At 37.7% G+C, this 21,661-nt stretch overlaps 1 protein-coding gene across 5 annotated transcripts in view; it reads right to left on the reverse strand.

Annotated features, from left to right (window-relative positions):
• THSD7A (thrombospondin type 1 domain containing 7A) overlaps positions 1–21,661 on the reverse strand; it is a 664,277-nt gene that overhangs the window by 70,752 nt on the left and 571,864 nt on the right. For all 5 annotated transcript variants that reach the window (XM_045052422.1, XM_045052423.1, XM_019825529.3 and 2 more), the window contains 2 exons: positions 12,816–12,948; positions 11,157–11,260 (listed from right to left, as the gene is read on the reverse strand). In XM_045052422.1, the coding sequence (XP_044908357.1) occupies positions 11,157–11,260; positions 12,816–12,948 (237 nt within the window). The remainder of the gene's footprint in view (positions 1–11,156; positions 11,261–12,815; positions 12,949–21,661) is intronic.

Genomic DNA, 21,661 nt, shown 5'->3' on the forward strand with positions numbered 1-21,661 from the left:
ACATATACCCAGACAGTTGTATCTGAATTTACAGGTGTAGGGTGTGTATCTTGTGTATAATGATTATGCAAGTTCTCCTTTGGGCTGAGGTCTTGTTAGCAAAGATGGGCCAAAGTCCATGCTAATTCACCATGAAAGCTTCTCAGTGAGTTCAGCAAATATCAAAATGATTATTTTAAGGTAAAATTCTACATTTAACTCTATGTTGATTATACCCATATATTTTATTTATAATTTTATTTTCTTTATATGAAGCACAGCAATTTTTACTTAAGTGTCATGCTTCCAGCAGGCTGCTTCCAGCAGGCTGAAAGCCTGGGAGACATCTGTGTACCTGCCTTAGGCCAGGCAAGCTCAGCCCATCAATATTGAGGGAGTGATGGAAAGGTAAGTAAGTAAGAGTTTCTTCAACAAATAAATGCTCTGGAAAAAGGAGCTAGAACTGTTAGATTAAAAGCTATTCAACAACCAAATGCAAGGTGGAGACCTTTATGAACCCTGGTTTGAACAAACTGTGAACATTTTTGAGACAATGGGGGAAAAATCAGACATGGCCTTCATATAGGTGATATTAAAAAAACTATTGTTAACTTTGTTTAGTGTTACAATAATACTATTGTTATGTTAAAAATGATTTATGGATGATCTATATCTTATCTGGGAGTTGCTATAAAATATTCCAGCAAAATCTTTGTAAGTGCGTGAGAAATGGCAGATGACCAAGAATGGCAACATGTTAGAAACTACTGAAGTGGAGTGAGTGAAGACTACACTAGCAGTGCTCATTATATTTAGTCTTACTAGTTTTGTGTCTCTTTGAAACTTCTCATAAATTTAAATAAAAAAATTAATCAGTTGAATAAGTAAAGTCAATTTTAGAATGTTTTCATGTAGGTTGAATTTTGAGCCATGCTTTAAAGAGGAGAATAATCAAGGTTCCTGGAATGAAAGGGAATACATAACATTGGTTTGAGCTAAAAGGACACGGATATCTGTGTTATGCATATATGACTATGTAAATGGGATGTTACCGATGCAGCTGTGAATAAATCTAATAGAATTCTGAATGTAGTTGCTCATCTTCATTTCGTTGAAGAGGAATGAAACTCCCTTATTATTCAGGATGCACAAAATAAAAAGGAGTTCTCTTGGTCTGTGGATTACCCTTCAGCAGGCAAGACCATGTCATTTCATTTGAATCATCAGAGTGAAATAAATTACTAGATCTAAAATGTGCACATAGAAGTTCATTACAGGAAACAGAAGAAGATCAATGCCCTGGTGCAGTGAAAGCTGCTGGATTATATGTAAACAAAGAGTTCAAGGAGCTATGAGATGTTATTTGGTAAATTGAGTAATATTAACATGGTTTACCTCACAACAGCGGCGTCTGGGCAGCATTAGAGACAGAACGTGTTCAGCTGATTGAATGATTAGAAGAGTGATTTTTTTTTTCCTATAGTGTTAATGAAAAAAAAAATGGCCAAAGTGAGAATGAATCATGTAGAAATGAAAAAGAAAAAGCTTAATGTGAGAGAAAGCTGGTTACCGAGAAACCTAATTGTGCTTAGAAATAAGACCAAACCCATAAATAATGCAAGAGGGCTCCAGTTGTTTACTAGGTGGCTGTAATGATCCTGGGCTTTCTCTGTGTAGAAGAGATTTTCACTGACAAGTCTGCCAAAATATTTTCTAATTACAACTCGTGAATAGAACTCCGGCAGAATGGAAAGAAATGTACTTTTTTTGGTATTGATCCCAAATAGTTACCAATGATTCCTCTGTCTCATTGAGGCTAATAATACATGTGAATGTATGTGAAAGTCCTTGAATGAGGACTTACTGGAAGTAATAATCAGCTCCCAATGGAGTAGGTCAGGAGAGGGACCTGAGAGGGGCTAACTAACTGCATTGCAACAAATGCAGCACTGAGCAACCATTGTAGACACATCACAGTATCAAGCTTATTTTATGAGCTATTTAAAAAAAATACACATGCTAATAATAATTTTATGATGGGGCTCTTGCAGAGATATAAAACAAAACCCAAATCCCCAAATCAACTAGGATGCTAATATTCATAAGAAATTAAAGCAAAGCATTTAAATATAGAAATAATTCTAGAATTAAAAAAATAGTTTTGTAAATAAAAAGCACTCTAAGTGTATAAAAATATTGGGTGGTAACTAATATGTATATCAACCAGAAATAGATTTTTTAAATCATATCTCCACAAAATTTCTTTTTAAAAAAAGTTTATTTATTTATTTTGAGAGAGAGTATGTGTGTAGGAGGGGCACAGAGAGGGAGACAGAAGGAATCACAAGCAGGCTCTGCATTGTCAGCTTGGGGAGCCCAATGTGGGTCTTGAATTCATGAACCTGTGACATCATGACCTGAGACAAAATTAAGAGTTGGACATCTAACTGACCGAGCCACCCAGGCACCCCATCTGCAAAATATCTTTAAAGCAAGTTCCTTTGCTCTTTGAGTTAGGTTGAGCTTTCCTTTTTCCTACCTAGTTCTTTTTCCACTTTCATTCTGTTTCTTCTCATTGCATAACAATCTCTGAAAATCAAGACATTAATGTGTAATGTAATCTGAGATAAATTAACCCAGATATTCTGGGCCTAACCTTGATAATGCCTCTAATATGTAATCTTTTAAAAAGAATAAAGTGGGCCAGAGTTGAAGTAAAGGGGTAATGCCCAGGGCATCAATATAGCTTAAGCCACTTGATTTAAGCACAATACTTAGCATATTTGTTCATAAAAAAATAACTTCATTAGACTTTAGTTAAATACTCGGGGCGCCTGGGTGGCGCAGTCGGTTGAGCGTCCGACTTCAGCCAGGTCACGATCTCGCGGTCCGTGAGTTCGAGCCCCGCATCGGGCTCTGGGCTGATGGCTCAGAGCCTGGAGCCTGTTTCCTACTCTGTGTCTCCCTCTCTCTCTGCCCCTCACCCGTTCATGCTCTGTCTCTCTCTGTCCCAAAAATAAATAAACGTTGAAAAAAAAATTAAATACTTACATTTCACATTCTACAAAATCATTTAGATTTAATTCTGGGTAGAGGGAGAATTAGAACTTCCTCCCCCACCCCCACCCCGATTTTCCCTTCATAAACTTTTTAAGCAACAGATGATTCAGGACCAAGAGGGTCTCTGCCATACAAGGCATATTACTAAAGAGTTTTTTTTTGTTTTTTTTTTTTTTGTGATCCATTTGAGAATACATCTGGAATCCTACTGGATTCCACATAAAGGGAGTGACATCAGATCTTATTGACAGGTCAACATTATAATGAACATTCCTTGGCAGGCAAGGATGCAGAGGGGGTGGGGGATTAGGATAGGCAGACTCAACCCTGGGAATTATTAACCATATTTCCATCTAACCATAGTTCCATAGGAAGTACACTTGGTAGGAGACAGCGTGAAGATCAACAAGGAGTTTGAACAAGAGCAAATCTGAGGTTATTTTTATGAAATCTCAGCATCTAACCTATGATACATTTGCATCATACTCTTGGTATAAATGTGTCATAAGCTTATAAACACTGGAATAATACATATGCATTTTAAATAGTACTAATTAACATATCCCCTTAGGGCAGTTTAGAGAAAAAAATAAATTGTCCAAAATTGTCATTATTATGAGCCATGTATTTAATTTTGAATGCAAGTCTAATAGTAACTCTAGCTACAGCTATTATGGCTACGTTTCAATGATATAGTCACTGACCAACTGGTAAAAGTTAGCCTTCTAAATGTTATCCAAACAGCCGACATACGAGTAGAGAGAAGAGAGTAAAAGTTACTGTTCTATCAAATGTTTATACACAAGTGACTCAAATAGTATAAAGCAAGGATAAGCTGTCTATTCACTTAAAGATTAGAATGTGAACATAATTTCATGTTACTTCTATTTTCTATGTTGACAATATTATAGGAAAGATGCCCATTTCAAAGGCCCTCTAATTTCCCTATAACATTTAAGAATGATTTAATTTTTAAGGTAGACAAATATGGTCTATTCCTCCTTCAAAATATCTCTTTCTCCTCTATTTCTCATACCATTAGATAAAATTTCTTGGATTTCATCATTCCCAATATTTAAAGCTTTGCTAAAATTCATCACTACATCTAATTCCCTATTGCAAAAATATTCCTTCTTCCTCTCCTCAGCCCTCTCCTGATATTCAAATCCTCCTGAGTGTGGCCCTTGGCCTCTAACTCATTCATAGGAACAATAGATAAACTGCTCAATGCACTATTCCCCACAAATACAGATTTTATTTCGTGCCTTTCTTTTGCTTATGTCATCCTAGATTCAAATGTCATTTCCTCTGTCACTATACCCTATCAGTGTTTACCTCTTTTTATGTTTTCTTACTTCTTTAGTGGTTACTGTGTATACACATTATTAATGTATTACTAATATGCTTAGAACCAAAATCACATATGCCCTTAGTATATTTCCCACCATTAAGAAATAAACACAAAATATTTATCATATACTTTTATTCTCTTGACAGCCTGGGCCCACTACCACATAGGCAACAAGCAACATGTAGCAGGTACTCAACAAATACTAGTTTTATGAAAGAATAAATTGCACTGAACGATATTCAGGAAGTTTGAACTGGCTTTTAGGGACTGGTGTTAACCTGTTTTCACAGCTTTGTGAGACAGCTATATCAACAAACTGACACTTGTGTATAGTGGGATAGACATTTTATTTAAAGACAATGCCCTTCATTATTGCTGTGGACTTAACAGTGTCCTCCAGAAATTCATATGTTGAGGCCCCACTCCCCAATGTGATAGCACTTGGAGACGTAGCTTTGGGGAGATAATTAGGCATAAATGAGGTCTGGGTCCATATATGAGATTAGTGCCACTGTAAGGAAAGACCAGAGAGCTTGCTCTCTCCCTCTGTCATGTGAGGACATAGCAAGAAAATGATCGTCTCCAAGTTAGAAAGAGAGACCTCACCAGGAGCTGAATGGGCTAGCAACTTGATTTTGTACTTTCCAGCCTGCAGACTGTGAGATATAAATTTTTATGTTTAAGCCACCCAGTCTATGGTGTTTTGTTACAGCAGCCTAGGAAGACTGAAACACAAAGTTTTAAGCATTTATTTTATAGGGGATTTCTAATGTTTTTATAGATACACTTGATAAACAAAGGCAAATATTCTGTTCGTAACAGAGTAGCAAATTCAATTTAGAGAAGACTGGGTGAAAATTATGTGATTGTGGGAATGCTTGATACAAAATTTTCCTTCACCATTATTTCGCTTTTCCTTTCAAATGTAATGGGATTGGGTCATAAATAGGCACATAAATTCCAATGTACTTTTCAAATTTTCAGAGCATATCAATTTTCTTTCAAAGCACTTTATGTTCTGATGTAATGGTTCTGAAATATATAGAATGTAGCCTTTGTCAAGACTACATTTATGTGGTTGGAATAGAATTCTCCTATACTCTTCCATCTGTGTCATGCTAAGTCATTTCTGACTAAGGCTGATTTTGACTAATTTGCTTTACAGTGAGCATTGAAGCTGGGATGGTAAGCAGTTATAGTTAGTTACTTGTTCAAGAGACTCTGGGAACATAACTGCTGCCCAAATCTTTTGCAATGCATCAACACAGATAATTCCTACAATGAGAACAACTATGCTATTAATAGCAAAAATGAAACTCTGTCCATAATGGCCGCTTTATTCTTAACAGTTGGCTAAAAGATAGGAGTAGGTGACTGGTACAGAGGAAACCTTGGACGGTTGGCTTGTAAGCTGGCAAAATAGAATTTAGAGTTTTATTTTTCTACTACTGTGCAAGGTTCAAATCATTTGAGAAAATTTGAATCATAATAGGTGATTTTGTAAGTGTTCTGCTGAGTGGTACATACGAGACACACATTCTTTCCTTTCTATGTATACTTAGTAAATTAACTTTTTTAAAAATTTTTTAATGTTTATTTATTTTTGACAGAGAGAGTATGAGCAGGGGAGGGGCAGAGAGAGACAGAGAGACAGAGAGAGAGAGACAGAGAGAGAGACAGAGGAAAACACAGAATCTGAAGCAGACTCCAGGCTCCGAGCTGTCAGCACAGAGCCCGACACGGGGCTGGAACTCATAAACTGCAAGATTATGACCTGAGCCAAAGTTGGACATTCAGCTGACTGAGCCACCCAGGTGCCCCCAGTAAATTAACTATTAATGTCCAGTTCTTGGATATGACTGACCATCTAGACAGGGGAATTATGAGGGATTTCTCATTTGTCTTCCATATCTCATGTATAATCTGGTTTTAACTCTTTTTTTTAAAAAAACTTTTTACTAATAAAGTTTTAGAGCCAAGTTTTTATTCCTACCCCCCTACAAAGAATGCTATAATTTCATTCTAAAGGTATTTTACCACTGTGATAGTGTTTAAAGTCTACGACTCTCGTTGTTGAATTGAATGAAAAAACTTCTTCCCAAGTGACCAGAAAAACTTCAGGGATTTTCTGATCTTGAGTAATGACTGTACTATTAGAAGTTGTGACTATATTACTGATTACATGGCTTCAGAGTTTAGGTCAGCAAACTTTTTCTGTAAAGGGCTTGCTAGTAAATATTTTTGGCTTTGTGGACCATATGGTTCATGTCACAACTGCTCAACTTTGTCTCATTTCCATGGTAGCAGCCTAGACCGTAGATAAAGAAATAGGTGCAGCTGTGTTCCAATAAACCCTTAAATGCCAAAACAAAACAAAACAGCAACAACAAAAACCAGGCCATGGGGTAGATTAGATGCACAGACCATTGATTGCTGACAACTGGTCTAGACCAACAGTTTGATAAAAGCCATGAGATAAAAATTTCTATCTTTAGAATCATAGAGTGGTAAAGTTAGCAATCTCATATTTTAGTTCATATGTTGTCATTTCTAAGCCAAGCAAGGGAACAGTAAGTTGAAGCTAATATCATTAAAGTTCTTTAGGTAAGAAGAAATGCTTAAAGAGGATACAAATGCAAACAGATTAGAGAAATGGAAAATACAATAACCCTTTTACCTTCTGTATATAAAATATTGTAGAAATCTTAGCTTCTTCTTGGGCTTCATCAAATTCTTTTATGGAAATGTCACTCAAATTTCTACTGGCTGTCCTAAGCAATCTCTATAGAGACTTTTGAACATTTTAATACATACTCTGATATTTCCAGTTGGTTCCCCTGCCATCATCTCTAATGCACAATATAAAATATCCATATGATCATGTATTTTTTAAGCCTATTCATTTATTTTAAGAGAAAGAGAGAGCAAGCTTGGGGAGGGGAGAGAGAGAGGGAGAGAGAGAATCCTAAGCAGGCTCCATGCTGTCAGTGCAGAGCCTTACCCAGGGCTCAATCTCACGAACCATGAGATCATTACCTGAGCCGAAATCAAGAGTTGGATGCTTAACTGACCGAGCCACCCCAGTGCCCCTCCACATGATCATCTTTGACTCATTTATTTCTATCTCTGCTTCCACAGTCTGCCACTAAGTGCTAAAGTTATTTTCCTCTACTGTGTGTTGAAATCTACTTACTTTTGTCCATTCCCACTACTGATTCCAGTCTAAGCCCCTATTACTTCAGCCTCACATTATACGACAGTGTCCAGCTGGCATCCAGACCCACATGTCTTATCTTTCTAGCTTAGTCTGTACATGCTGACAGATTAAACAGTGCTTTCATCAGGTCCTTGCATCTACCACTTATTGAACAAGGTCTAAAATACTAAACAAGATTTTGACATTTACAGCCTCCTACAAAATCACCCCAAGTTGTAGCTCACATCTCTGGAGCTTCCACCTACCTACTTTTTCTGTGAACACATTTAATGGTTTTGCTTTTTCTTTCCCCAAATGCTTAGCTTGTATAATTGATCTTATCTCCTCTCCTTTCTATTTATTCTAATGCTATGGTACAAGACAAGTCTCAGCCTTCTTTAGGTCTTTCTTAAGCCCTTTAGTTTCAAATGGCTGCTTTTGCAATGGGTTAAGTTTCAGTCTTTCACCAGTGATACCATTTCCCTAACCAAATGGAAGCTCCCTGGCTTAAACATATGCATTCCTTCCTGACACATGTGGCTCTTTCTATACAGTCTTCTGAATTCAATCATGGTTGAATGAATGACCAACTAGAAAGTCTGCTGTACAGGACAGGATGGGGTAGCTTCTCTATAGTCCTTGCTGATTGATGCTAATCCTGACCATACAATTATTTGAATCATCAAAAGACAGCACCAGTTGGCATTTAGGTCTCTGATCAGGTAAGAACAAAAAGGAAAATAGCAAGAAACTGATAGGTTGATCATGCAGAGTTCTGAAAACAGCCTTGACCGTCAAAGGAGGAAAATTCTGCCTTTTTGCCACTAGCAAAAGATATTTCTCTACTCCTAATTCTCCTCATTTCAAGTTTCTGTAGGAATATAGACTCTAACAATCTTTAATCTACCAAGGCAACAAAGAAAAAGGCTATCTTCACATGGAAGTTAAAGGGTTTCTTCTGAATGTATTGATGCAGAAATGATTTGTTACAATGCAACTTTCTCTTCCCAGATATCCTGGAAATAGAAAAGATTGTCCATGTAGAGTAAGAAGTCTGACGAGTATACCGAGATTAGAAAACATTATATAAGTATAGGCAGACGAAGAGGCACCAGTAACGGGAAAGCAAGAGTGGAACGACCAGAAAGGCAGGAGACAGTAGCACTGAGGAAGCTGAAGGCCCCATTACCCAGGAGGAAGAATGAACAGAGGTTTTCAGATATGGATATGAGATGATCGCCAGTAATCACAGAAAGAACAGTCTTTATGCAGACTGTGTGTCAAAAACCAAAAGGCCCATGTTAAAATGGTTGCATTTATGCCAGCAATGACCTCTGTGCACATTCCCTGGGGCCATGACCTAGCAGGAAGGGTAAAGAGTTAACACTGAAGGAAGACTTACTATGTACAAAGTGCTGTGGGGATCGTTATGCCCTCAGCCTCTGGGGGAGGAAATGAATGAACCACAGTTGTGTAGTGGTTAAGGAAGAGTTTGGAACTGGAGCTGTTTTCACACTTGTGCTGCTTTTACCCTATCTCGGATTTCCTCCAGTGGTGTTCTATAGCAATTCATCTGTTTTGCCTGACTTAATTTCACACTTCGATCCTTGCGCATTACGTGTGCATAGATTGTAGAATATCAAAAGTGGAAAAACCCTGAAAGATCATTTGGTCCAACCCTCTTTTCTTTTTCTTTTCCTCATTTAAATTAACTGAGACCCAGGAAGGTGAAGGGATGAGCAAGCCTTATCCTGTGTTCGTGAAAGAACGAGACTAAAACTCATGTTTCCTGACTTTCCTACTCAAGTCTGTTATATTATAAACTCTATGTGGGGCCTGAGTTGCATGCAGTTGTATGCCTGACTCAGAAGGAATGAGCAAGGTAGAACAAGAAGGCCTTGTATCACTCAATTTCTCGATGAATGGTTTGAAATGGGGAGAACGACTTTCAATTCTAAATACCTAAGGCTCTATAACTATAACAGAGACAGTTATGTTTGAGCCACTGCTGATGGTGGAGGATAAATAAGGAAAATTAAGCATGTGAAATAAAGTTCTAAAAATCACTAGGTAGTTAGTATTATTTATAAGCTAAATTTTATGTTTCAAATAAAGATTTCTAAAAGGATGATAAAAATAGAAGATTTTATCAAAAAGGAGCTTTTTATCTCAAATTTAAAAAGCAATCCAGGGCGCCTGGGTGGCTCAATCAGCCAAGCACCTGACTCTTGATTTCAGCTCAGCTCATGATCTCAAGGTTCATGAGTTTAAGCCCTGTGTCTGGCTCTGCAGTGACAGTGTGGAGTCTTCTTGGGATTCTCTCTCTGTCCCTTTTTCTCTGCCCTTCCTTCTAAGTAAAAAAAAAAAAAAAAAACAAAAACAAAAAAACTTAAAAAGAAGCAATCCTTTCACTGTAAAGGATCACTATCAACAAAAACTGGAATTCTGTGTGCCCAGACTTTTGTATCACTATCACATATGTAACTATAAATGAGGGGCAAAACATATTTGTATGAATTTAAAAAAAAGGTGGCTGGGTATTCAATTATGTATTCAGCTACATTTTAAATATGTATCAGGAACTACACGGCTATAAGTCAATATGAGTAAAAACAATCATGATATCTAAAGACTGAACTTGCTACAAGTATAAACAACATGTTCCAGAGCTTGAAATGTATTACCCACAGTATCTAGTAAATAATCATGCTATCCAGTAAATGTTGGAAATGATTCCATCTCTCATTTCTGCAAGATTCGGTATTATCTAGTAGTGCAGACAGATTGCAGTCCACATATGGCAGATTTTGAGTAAATAAATCTGCCATTTAAAAATCAGTACTGAATATGAATAGAATTGGGCATAGCCATGACAACATTAGGGATGTCATTGCTGAAAATTTCTCGTAAGTTAACCAATTATATTACATGCATGCACCCATATAGTACATAAAGGCAAGGATATAAGGATCATATTGACTCTTTTTTTTAAAAAATGTTTTTTACTTATTTTTGAGAGAGAGACACACACACAGAATGTGAGCAGGGGAGGGGCAGAGAGAGGGAGACACAGAATCCAAAGCAGACTCCAGGTAGCGAGCTGTCAGCATAAGCCCAACGCGGGCCTTGAACTCACGAACTGTGAGATCATGACCTGAGCTGAAGGTGGACGCTTAACTGACTGAGCCACCCAGGCACTCCAAGGATCTTATTGACGCTTAAGGTGACAAACTGTTATGGAATACCAAGATCAAAAACTAACCAAAAAACCCCGAACAAGGTGCAGGGTACAATAGTCATGAGCTTCTCAAGAGCTCGTTTTATCTTAAATAGGAATGAAAGAAAACTTCAACCAGAGGAGTTATAGTCTAATGTCACACAACAAGGGACACAATTTAAAACGATGATTTTCCATGTTCCTGTGTTAGGTAGAATGGGTGGTAAGAGACTGACATCTGCTCTGTTTGCTAAGCATAGCATCAAAGTGGCAAACTCACTAAGCTAGTGGTTAAGTTAGCGACGTTGAAGAATGAAAAGCAAATCGATCGGCTGTGGGATGGGTCCTCTCACCTCTTGCCTGTCGTCCGGGCCCACAGCCCTCCTGGGCTCCAGGGCTGTCCTGTTGCACACTCCAAGGGACTAACTGGCACCTGCGCCATTTGTGAGTCTTCCACCTACAAGAGGAGAACAGAAGCCTCACACAGAGGAAGCAAACACACAAGGCGAACCAGAGACCTATGGTGGCACGGAAACATGACTCCGAGCACTGCAAAGGGGAATTTATTTGAATATGTTCAGTCCTATGTAAGTGTAGTTTAGATCTCTATCAAGACACAGAAAAAAGGAGCATTAACTATAAAAGTACTTTCTATGGCAGTGGAGACAAGAGTCCGTCATGGTCGCTTTCTACAGAAATGAACTCTATCCATGCGCTTAGCCTTTTGTTAAAAAAGTGAAGTACAGTTAATACTTCTTACATTAGTTTCAAGTACAACCGCATTTAGCCTTTTTATTGATTAGGACTGGCATCAGTGTAAGCTATAGTACTAGAAGTGATGCATCCCATTTAAATAAGTTATGTTTATTTTATATTCAAGTTATGAAACTGTATTCAGGTCAGGAGCCTTTTATCATTTGGTTAACAATGTAGGTGTAAATCAGAAACTGCGATTACAATACATTTCACAAAAACAAATCCTGCAAAGAAATAAGTTTGGGCCGAGAGTTGTCAGGCAGTGTTCATAGTAAACATGTGATTATACCGTCTGTCATATCAGCATTAACTACAGGTAAATTAAGATGGCAGACTTGCCATCAGATACACCTTAAGTTAGTTTTGATCACACCTTCTATCAATTAATGCCCTAATGCTTCATTTGTCATCAGATTGCAACGATATACCGCTTAAAGTTTCAATTAGGTGCCTTCTTTTCATAGTTATGGGGAAAATTTTCCCTAATAATTATCAACATGATGATAAACAGCTTGAATCACCTTAGTTCTCCTTGAGGTGGCCACAAATGAACAGAACAGACATCTTGTTAGCATCACTGAAATAAATATGTCATTTTGTGAGCCAGAATGCCAGCATATATGAGGAACAGGTGCTCTTTCGAGCCAGGGGAAGCATGCTTAGACTATTTATTCCTCTATCTGGAATGGAACTGCTTTTGTGTTTCATAATTATTAACCATTTTCTGAATTTCTTTTTTAAAAAATTTTTAAAAATGTTTATTATTTATATGTGAGAGAGGGAGAGAGAGACAGAGCACAAGTAGGGGAAGGGCAGAGAGAAAGGGAGACACAGAATCCGAAGCAGGCTCCCGGCTCTGAGCTGTCAGCACAGAGCCCCACGCGGGGCTTGAACTCACATGCTATGAGACCATGAGCTGAGCCAAAGTCGGACGCTCAACAGACTGAGCCACCCAGGTGCCCCCACTTTTCTGAATTTCTTATAGTTTATATCAACATAAGGAACTTCCCCAATTCCCCGGAGCTAGTGATACAGTTTGGAAACGTACACAAGTGTTTGTCTCCCTGGAGATAATTCCAGTGGTGGAGCAGCAACTTTAAAGAGGCAAGAGATGGCACGCACAGCCATACATCATACAGACTCCACTGAGCCTGGGGGACAGCGCTGGCTTCCTTCTCTCATTGTCGAACAGAAAATGGTCTTGTAGTGTGTGCTCAGTGCACAGCTTACAACGGTTTTGTTTAGAACTCTATTACCTGTAGCTCTGGCACACTTGAGGGGCCTCACAGGCTCTCTCTTCGTAGAGCGGGTCCGTGCAGTCCCTGCCTCCATTGGCTGGCAGCTGAATGATGACCCGGTGCCTAGCCTGCTTCTTGACTCCGGAGTCCCCTGGAAGGAAGCAGCTTTTTAACTGCTGTACTCTGCACTGACAAACAATATCCAAATAGCAGCCTGTGTGAAGACATTACATGGATTCCAGCTATATATGCTTTGACATCTGTGAATGAGCGGCCTCAGCCGCTCTAATTATTTCCTAACTTCTCCAGACTCTTATGCTGAACACCTGATCAATTTATATCCTCAAAATGTGAAGAAGAGAGAAAACAGTTGCATAGTCAACTAGCCTTCCTAATGTGCAGACACAAAGTAAATGCTCTTTTATATATTTCCTTCCCCTTGAGAAATATGACAGATCTAATTAATTTATTTTCCTCTACCTAAAGTTTATTTTTATGCCATTTCACATAGTCCTGATTACCACATGGGACTCATACAGTCCTGATGAATCTTTCTTAGGAAACTATATTCAATGTTTTAATGTGAAATTTTATTTCTTTGTTATTCACTTAATTTGAAATGCATACCTCATAAATTATTCTAGTCATTTATTATTCATGTTAAACAGTCTAAGATCTTCAATTCAGGTCGCATTCTAAACATCAGGACTGTAACTAGTGAAATGAAAGTGGTTTCTTAGAAGCAGAATTTTTACAGAAGCATTCAAAATAGTAATTACTGTAAGTAAATAAATCCAAATTACATTTTAAAAAACCAATGGAAATAATTAAGATTTACCTTCAATGAAGATACCAGCTTGACAGTATTACTGATATAAAGATGTCCAAATATTTTTTGTATTTGAAACAGATAAGGTATAAGACTTGTCAACTTTAATAAAAGATATTCCAATTTACAATATATACCCTTTAAGGATGGATGGCCACATGACACAATTTTACTTAGCATTGTAAATTCTTAAGTAAATTGTAAATTGTAAATTACTGAAAAGAATTCCCTAAAGAATTATGTTAATAGAGTTCCCCTGATGCATTTACATTTTTTGCAAGATCATTAAATATTTCATATGCAGTTGTAGGAACAGAAAAATTTAGAAAGGTTAGCAGTCCCTAACAATGGATGGTTAGTAAAAAAATTAAATGAGGGGCACCTGGGTGGCTCAGTTGGTTAAGCGTCAGACTCTTGATTTTGGCTCAGGTCATGATCTCATGTTTCGTGAGACTGAACCCCACGATGGGCTGACAGTATGGAGCCTGCTTGGGATTCTCTCTCTCCTCTCACTGCCCCTACCTGGCTCTCTCAGTGTCTCTCTCTCTTTCTCTGTCTCTCTCAAAGACAAACTTTAAAAAATCTTCCAAGACGTTAAATGAAACATTCTTAAAGTAACTGAGTCAGTAGAAAAATATGATGTGACAATCAGAACTTTCCTATAAGGGACATCTTTTCTCATGAAGCTGGGGTATCCCTGAACATGGGACTCTCAGCAGTGTGGACTGAAAATTTCCATATTAGATGGGAGAATGAATCAGATTAATGATTCCTAAATGTCTATGTAGAATAGTTTCTTTTAAAACATTAAAAAGGAAAACCAAAACAGATTTCTCAGCCAAAACCCAGAACTACTAAACCAGAATCTTTGTGAGCTGGGTTTGGGGATCTGATTTTTACAAAGCTTTCCAGGGAATTATGATGAAGAGCCAGGTTTGAGATCTACTAGAATAGATGACCCTGTATGTCACATACCAATTTAAGATTCTAGGGTTCATATGTGCCTTTTTAGGATTATTCCCACTGTGGGGGGAAACCTGTACTATGAATAATCAGAATACTACAGGTAATAAAGCAGGGAATTAGGGGCTGGAGGTAGTGGGTAGTAGAGAACTGAAGTATTTGAAAAAATTGTCATAGACTTTTTAACATAATAATAGCAGTTTGAGTGTCAGTTGCAACTTTTACATATTAAATATAATTTATCTAGGAAAGATCTAAGAAATGCCAATGGGACGGAGTTTTAATAAAATTGCTAATGCTGCCTCCATCCATTATGTTGTCCAGTGGCCCCTATTTTAAGGTCCAGGTGATAAATTCTTCTAATAATACAGAGCTAGGAAAAATTTTGTCTCCTTTGACAATCTATTAAGAATCTTACATGCTTCAACTTTTTGCTTTGTTCACCAGAATCTCAGGGCTACTTTTCTTCTCAATTGCAGGAGCTCACCTTAACTTTGACTTTATAGTACAATTTTTCTCTTCCTCTCCCCTCTCCAACTCCATTTACTACCTTCTTTTAGGCTTTCTATTATTTTTCTTTTTTTTTTTAGTGTTATGATCTGTCTTATATAAACTAAATAACCATTCTTATCATTTGTTTAGCATTGGGGGAAGAAGGGAGGTGTTTGTTGAACAAGGAAAAAAGGGAGAGAACACAGAGGAGCAGGTCTTCGTTTCCCAGGTGGTCAAGATTCTTAGAGTCAATAACTCACCAGCCCTTCCCTGCCTGCAGGTAGACAACAGACATGGAATTGAGACCCAGGGATCTGGAGCCTGGAGGAGATGACGAGTTCAGCATCACTGGCACTTTATACAGTAAAGCTCCTGGTCACTATCTGTCTAGATATCACAGGGGACATAGGCAGGGCTGTTCAGATTCGAGAAGCAGCAGTTACTGTTTCAATCCTACTTCATTTTTTGACTTGAAAGGAAATTTTTCACTCCAGGTACAACTCTGAAACATTCTACTGCCTTTTCATCACAACATCCACGGGCTTGTATTTGATATATAAGATCACGGTAACTCTTTCCACTTCCACAATTGATTCCACAATGGCAATCCGTTTATTCTTTAAAGAAGTTCAAATACCTTAACCTTGTGCAACCCACAGAACAGAGACTGTGAGCTGATGAAAGCAGAACATTCCAAAGCTGTAACACCTGCGGAGGAAGTTTAATGGGTTTACACAGGAAGTGTCATGACATCCATGTTTCTATCCACTGGGAGGTTCACTTCTTCTTAGATGTCAGTTAGGAAATTACTTGTATACTCAAAGAAACAGCACTGTGGAACTCAGCCAGGTTACAGAGTCCTCAGATCAGAATGCAGACAAAAGAAGAGCTACAGCACATGTTTAAAAGAAGAGTGGAAGGTTTCTCACTGATAACTTGAACCGACAAACTCGGAATTTTACAACCTTCATAGTTCCCTGCACATCTTTATACCCAATTTATTATATGTGGTTGACAGACATGTATTGTTTCCATTTATATTTTAATAAATATTTGCTGAATGAGCAAACACATTTATTTCACTTCTCGACTGGAGTATAAGTTAGCGACCTCTATTTCTTTTCACCCACTTCCTCATAGTAGGACGCACATGGGTATGAAGTCTGTGCATTGAGGATTAATAACATATAAGGGATTGTTTTGTTTACTGGAAGTGATAAACATGGGGAAAACAAAGAAATATTCCTGTAGTGTTTATACTTGAAAATATATATCTAGGATAGGAATAGGAAAAAAAGATTATACCTTCAGAAAACAATTATGTGATAATGATGGTAATGAGGGACATAGACTCAAAGGGCATGCAATCTCTCATGTAGTTACGTCATTTTACAGATTTTAAGACAGTCAAGATACATTTCACCAGAGAAATTACTTGATGGGAGGACTTAAAGGGCAGGTAAAACTAAGATTTAAACTGGAAGTGAGATGGATGGCAGGCTGAGCAGCACAGTGCTAGGAAATTGAAAGGGAAAGGTTTCATGCAAGAAGCAAAATATAACAATAGTTTTCACATCTTTGGGGTCATTCTAGTGCTGTACTGCTTAAGGGCATCAAGATGGGATAGATACTTCTGCAATATCCCTTCTTGCTCTCAAGTCAATAAATGCAGTTAGAAACCAAGGATTTGAACAGTGAAATGTATTATTTCATCAAAAGTAATGATACTTTTAAGATTATAGTTGTCAACAATTTATATGCATAAATGTTTCCTATTTTTTTTAGGAAAGTCCTTTGTAAAAATTTGTAAAATTCTGGGACAAGTTAACAAGGGCATGGGTTTGAGGATTAAAATTACTCTCTACTCAATACTGATCTTTATCAGCACTGATTTTTCAACACATATCTTGAGAGAGGGCTGAATAACATTTGAAATAATTCTTCTTGTTCTTCCTGTAATACTAGGCTTTTCTATTCTGTCTTTTGCAAGACTATAGTGTAATTTTACCTCTTTACAGTGATTTTTTAAAGGAGGAGCTCTCCATTTTCATAAGTTCAAAACTCTAATAAGATTTAGACTTTACCTGAAGAATTAAATTTAAAAGAACCACTCTATCTTGAATTAGTTTTCTATTGCTATGATGTATCCTTGGACACTGAACTTTGTTTACCATTATTTATTTATTAAAAAAAAATTAATGTTTATTCATTTTGGGGGAGAGGGAGGGGTGGAGAGAGAGGGAAGGAGACACAGAATCCAAACAAAGCAGGATCCAGGCTCTGAGCTGTCACGGCTGGGCTTGAACTCACCGGCCGTGAGATCAGGACCTGAGCTGAAATCAGACACTTAACCAACTGAGCCACCCAGGCGCCCCAACTCTGTTTACCAGTTTTAATTGTGTGCAGAAGTCGGTGTTATTTCAATGAAGCTGAGATTGTTCCCATTTCATACCAAATAATGAAAAAATAAACTAACCACATGTCATTGCTTTTTTTTATTGTCCTTAGAACAAAAGGCTACTTTTCTATAACACCATTGTATCATTATTATCAGTTGTTACAGCAGTCCACAGGCAAAAAAAGAAAGAAAGAAAGAAAGAAAGAAAGAAAGAAAGAAAGAAAGAAAGAAAGAAAGAAAGAAAGAAAGAAAGAAAGAAAGAAAGAAAGAAAGAAAGAAAGAAAAGGCTTCTCCAGGAGCACAAAGCATCTTGGCAGTGTTGTCCAACAGCAACCCCCTCTCCCACACCCTAGCCTTTATTTCCTCATTACACAATTAGAGCTATTCTTTTTAAGTCTGAGTGCCTAAGTTCAGGGTTTCTGAAAGTCTTTTGTTAGAGGAGATTCGATACAGAGCTTCCAAAGAGAACAAACAGGGCTGATCTCCTGCTCCTGCTGAGATGACCTATGCTCAACCAAACACAGCCCTGCCTCTCAGAGAGCCTCTTGCTCCTCACAGGACAGTAGATTTCTGAGCTGGCATTCGTGTACTTCTTGGCAATCACTACCCAGGAGCTCCAGGGGAGAAGAGCATCCCAGTGGCACCGTGCATTTTATTTACAGCAGCTACTAAACCCTTCAAGAGACCAGCCCAACTAAACTCATTATATGTCACCTGTCACTCACCACAGAAACTAGCATCCCTGCCAGCACCTGCTCCTGCCACCCCTGCATGCCTTCCATCATCAACTGAACCCACAGCACTCCCTATAACCCGATTTTCAGTTTCTTATTTTGTTCCATCCTCTCTCTAATCCTTCCACCTTGACACCCATAGAATACACGGTCTTTCATCTTCTATCTCTTGGAAATTTTCCTTCATATTTTTTGCCACTGGAAGCTGATTCTAGTCATTTCCATCTTTCCTTCTCCGTTGATCTTTAAAAATCTCCAACTCTTCTGTCATCAACTTGACCATCAGCTATCCACCTGGTAGCAGCCAGCTACCAACATCTCACTAGTTAACAACTTTATAATGTCCCTCCTTGTAATATTTTCTCTTCCTACTCCTGGCACCACTTGGGTGGCTTTGGTATTCACATGGTTATTCCATGCAAGGCACTGTGCTCTGAATCACTGTACCTCCTCACCTTCAGTGGCCTTTTCCTCCATTTCAAATCAAACACTAGCTCCTTCTGTTCATCCCTTGATGCTATTATTATTATTACTTACGCACTCTCATCATTAAACATCTTACTTTCTGGACACTCCTCCTAATCTTCCAGTTAAATGGCTTCAGGTCTCATCTTACTCAAATTCCTCAAACGCAATTGAGACTGCCAGTCCACTTTCCTTCTCACTCTTTCATTATCTACCATTCCCTTCATGACCTCACTTCCATCCCAAACCAACTTAGATTCTATGTTCCACTATTACAAGAAATCCTCCCTTGAAAACATCCTTGACTCCCTGTTCCTCTCTTTTTCTCTTGTTCTCTCCTGGGAAAGCCCCAACTCTAATCAAAAGCAAATATTTTGTCACACTTTTTCTGCACTAACACGGCTGGAGAAACAATGCCAACTGTGTTGAGCAATCCCCTTTTAAAGACATAACTAAATGGGTGTTACATGTTGCCTAGAATCAATTTAATGGAATATTTCATTTTTTTCAACTTTATTTTCTTGAAATACTTTAGAGCATTTCAACTTTTATTTTAAAATACTTAATATAAGGAAATATTTCATATATGCAAAAGGCAAAGGTTTTTCCATCTTCAGATATTTCACTTAAAAATGTGAGATTTGTGTTAGGTTTCAATTATATGATTATAAATGTAACCAAAAATATTTTGGGATTATTATTAAATGGCTTTATTTCATACTAACATGAACTTTAAGTATAACAACATTAAGCATAGAATTTGAAAGTACATGAATTTCATGTAATAAATAACCTTTTTTATTGTAGGGATGAATAGCAAGTAATAAATTATTGAATGGTAAACAAATAATTACCAAAGAAATACTGACTGACAAGAAAGCACAATTCTGTTGCTGCTTATGACCAAACCAAATGATTTCATCTTATTTAGAGTTTAAGAAAATAAGAGAAGAAAATCCGGAAAAACTGTCAGTGACACTGGTTTATTACTAAGTTGAATACCATTAACATTATTTTAAAAACGTTAATGCTTGGGGGTGCCTGGGTGGCTCAGTCAGTTAAGCGTCTGACTTCAGCTCAGGTCATGATCTCAGTTTTGTGAGTTCGAACCCCATGTCGGGCCCCACATCAGGCTCTGTGGTAACAACTCAGAGCCTGGAGCCCGCTTCACATTCTGGGTCTCACTTTCTCTGCCCCTCCAGTGCTCACACTCTGTCTCTCAAAAATAAACAAACATTAAATTTTTTTAAAAAACATTAATGCTTATAACTTTTTGCATCAAAAACTGTTTAGATGTCTTAAAAGACTTAAAATAAAAATTTTGTATTCTTTCTCACTTTATGGTTTAATTTTATTTGATATTTTCAAGGGTACCAAAAATTTTTTTAAATGCATAAAATGGAACTTACGTTTTAACTGTATAAAATGACAATCACACTGTAAAAATAATCCATTATTAAATTTATAATCTCATATAATTTCTTACAATTTAAATAATTTTCAACAATTTACAGTAGTTGTTAATCTAGAAGTTGACTCAATCTCTTTAGTAAGAGTCAAGAAGCATAAATAAATAAAAGCATGAAAGAAATTTAAGAAAATCTATCTATTTGTTGGGAGAGTAAAATAAAACAATAGGAGACCGTTTCAGTGCCTGGGTGGCTCAGATGGTTGAGCATCTGACTTCAACTGAAGTCATGATCTCATATGAGTTTGAGCCCTGTGTCGGGTTCTATGCTGACAGCTCAGAGCCTGGAGACTGCTCCAAATTCAGTGCCTTTGTCTCTTTTTCTCTCTTTGCCCCTTCCCTGCTCATGTTCTGTCTCTCCCTTTCTCAAAAATAAACATTTGAAAAAAAGTTTTTTTTAAATAGGAGACAGTGTCACTTGTGACACTGAGAGAAAATTTGCTCAAGTATTGCATAAGTCAACTGGAGGATAATGAAATCTTTCTCAGCAGCAACAAGAAAGGACCCCATCCTGGAGAGTAAAGAATGATCAAAGTGTCTGCCATGATACTGAAAGAGTCTCTGTAAGTAATAAAAGCAAAACCAAACTGAACTGAGAACAAATCCTCATCTTGTAAAAATGCCTCGTACTAGGGGCGCCTGGGTGGCGCAGTTGGTTGAGCGTCCGACTTCAGCCAGGTCACGATCCCCCGGTCCGGGAGTTCGAGCCCCGCGTCGGGCTCTGGGCTGATGGCTCAGAGCCTGGAGCCTGTTTCCGATTCTGTTTCTCCCTCTCTCTCTCTGCCCCTCCCCCGTTCATGCTCTGTCTCTCTCTGTCCCAAAAATAAATAAACGTTGAAAAAAAAATTTAAAACGCCTCGTACTATGGTAAGTATTGGAAGAGGTACAATCTGGCCCTTTTTCTCTTTCCTTTATTCCCATCCTGGAAGGGGGGGAGGGTGTCACATAATTGAATCTTTATCAGTACTGATAAGATTTCCAACCCTCTTACTGACAAGAAATAGGTAGCCAGGGGCCCAGACCCACGATACAAAACAGATGAACATAGGGGAAGGGAAGCAAAAATAATATAAAAATAAGGGAGGGGGACAAAAAATAAGAGACTCTTAAACACAGAGAACAAACTAAAGGTTGCTGGAGAGTTTTGGGTGGGGGTGGATGGCCAAATGGGCAAGGGACATTGAGGAAGACATTGGTTGGGAGGAGCAGTGGGTGTTATACATAGGAGATGAATCACTGGATTCTAGTCCTGAAATCATTATTGCACTATATGCTAAGTAACTTGGATGTTAAAAGAAAGAAAGAAAGAAAGAAAGAAAGAAAGAAAGAAAGAAAGAAAGAAAGAAAGAAAGAAAGAAAGAAAGAAAGAAAGAAAGAAAGAAATATGGAGGGACACTACACATTCTTTTGGAATTAATGTTAAAGGAAATCTTATTAATATGATAAAGCCTATAATTCTTTCATTTTGATGCAGATCATAGATGTGCAGTTTTGCTCTCTAAGACTTCTGATCTA

Source organism: Felis catus, chromosome A2 (genome assembly GCF_018350175.1).
Source record: "Felis catus isolate Fca126 chromosome A2, F.catus_Fca126_mat1.0, whole genome shotgun sequence".
Classification (NCBI taxonomy): Eukaryota; Metazoa; Chordata; class Mammalia; order Carnivora; family Felidae; genus Felis; species Felis catus.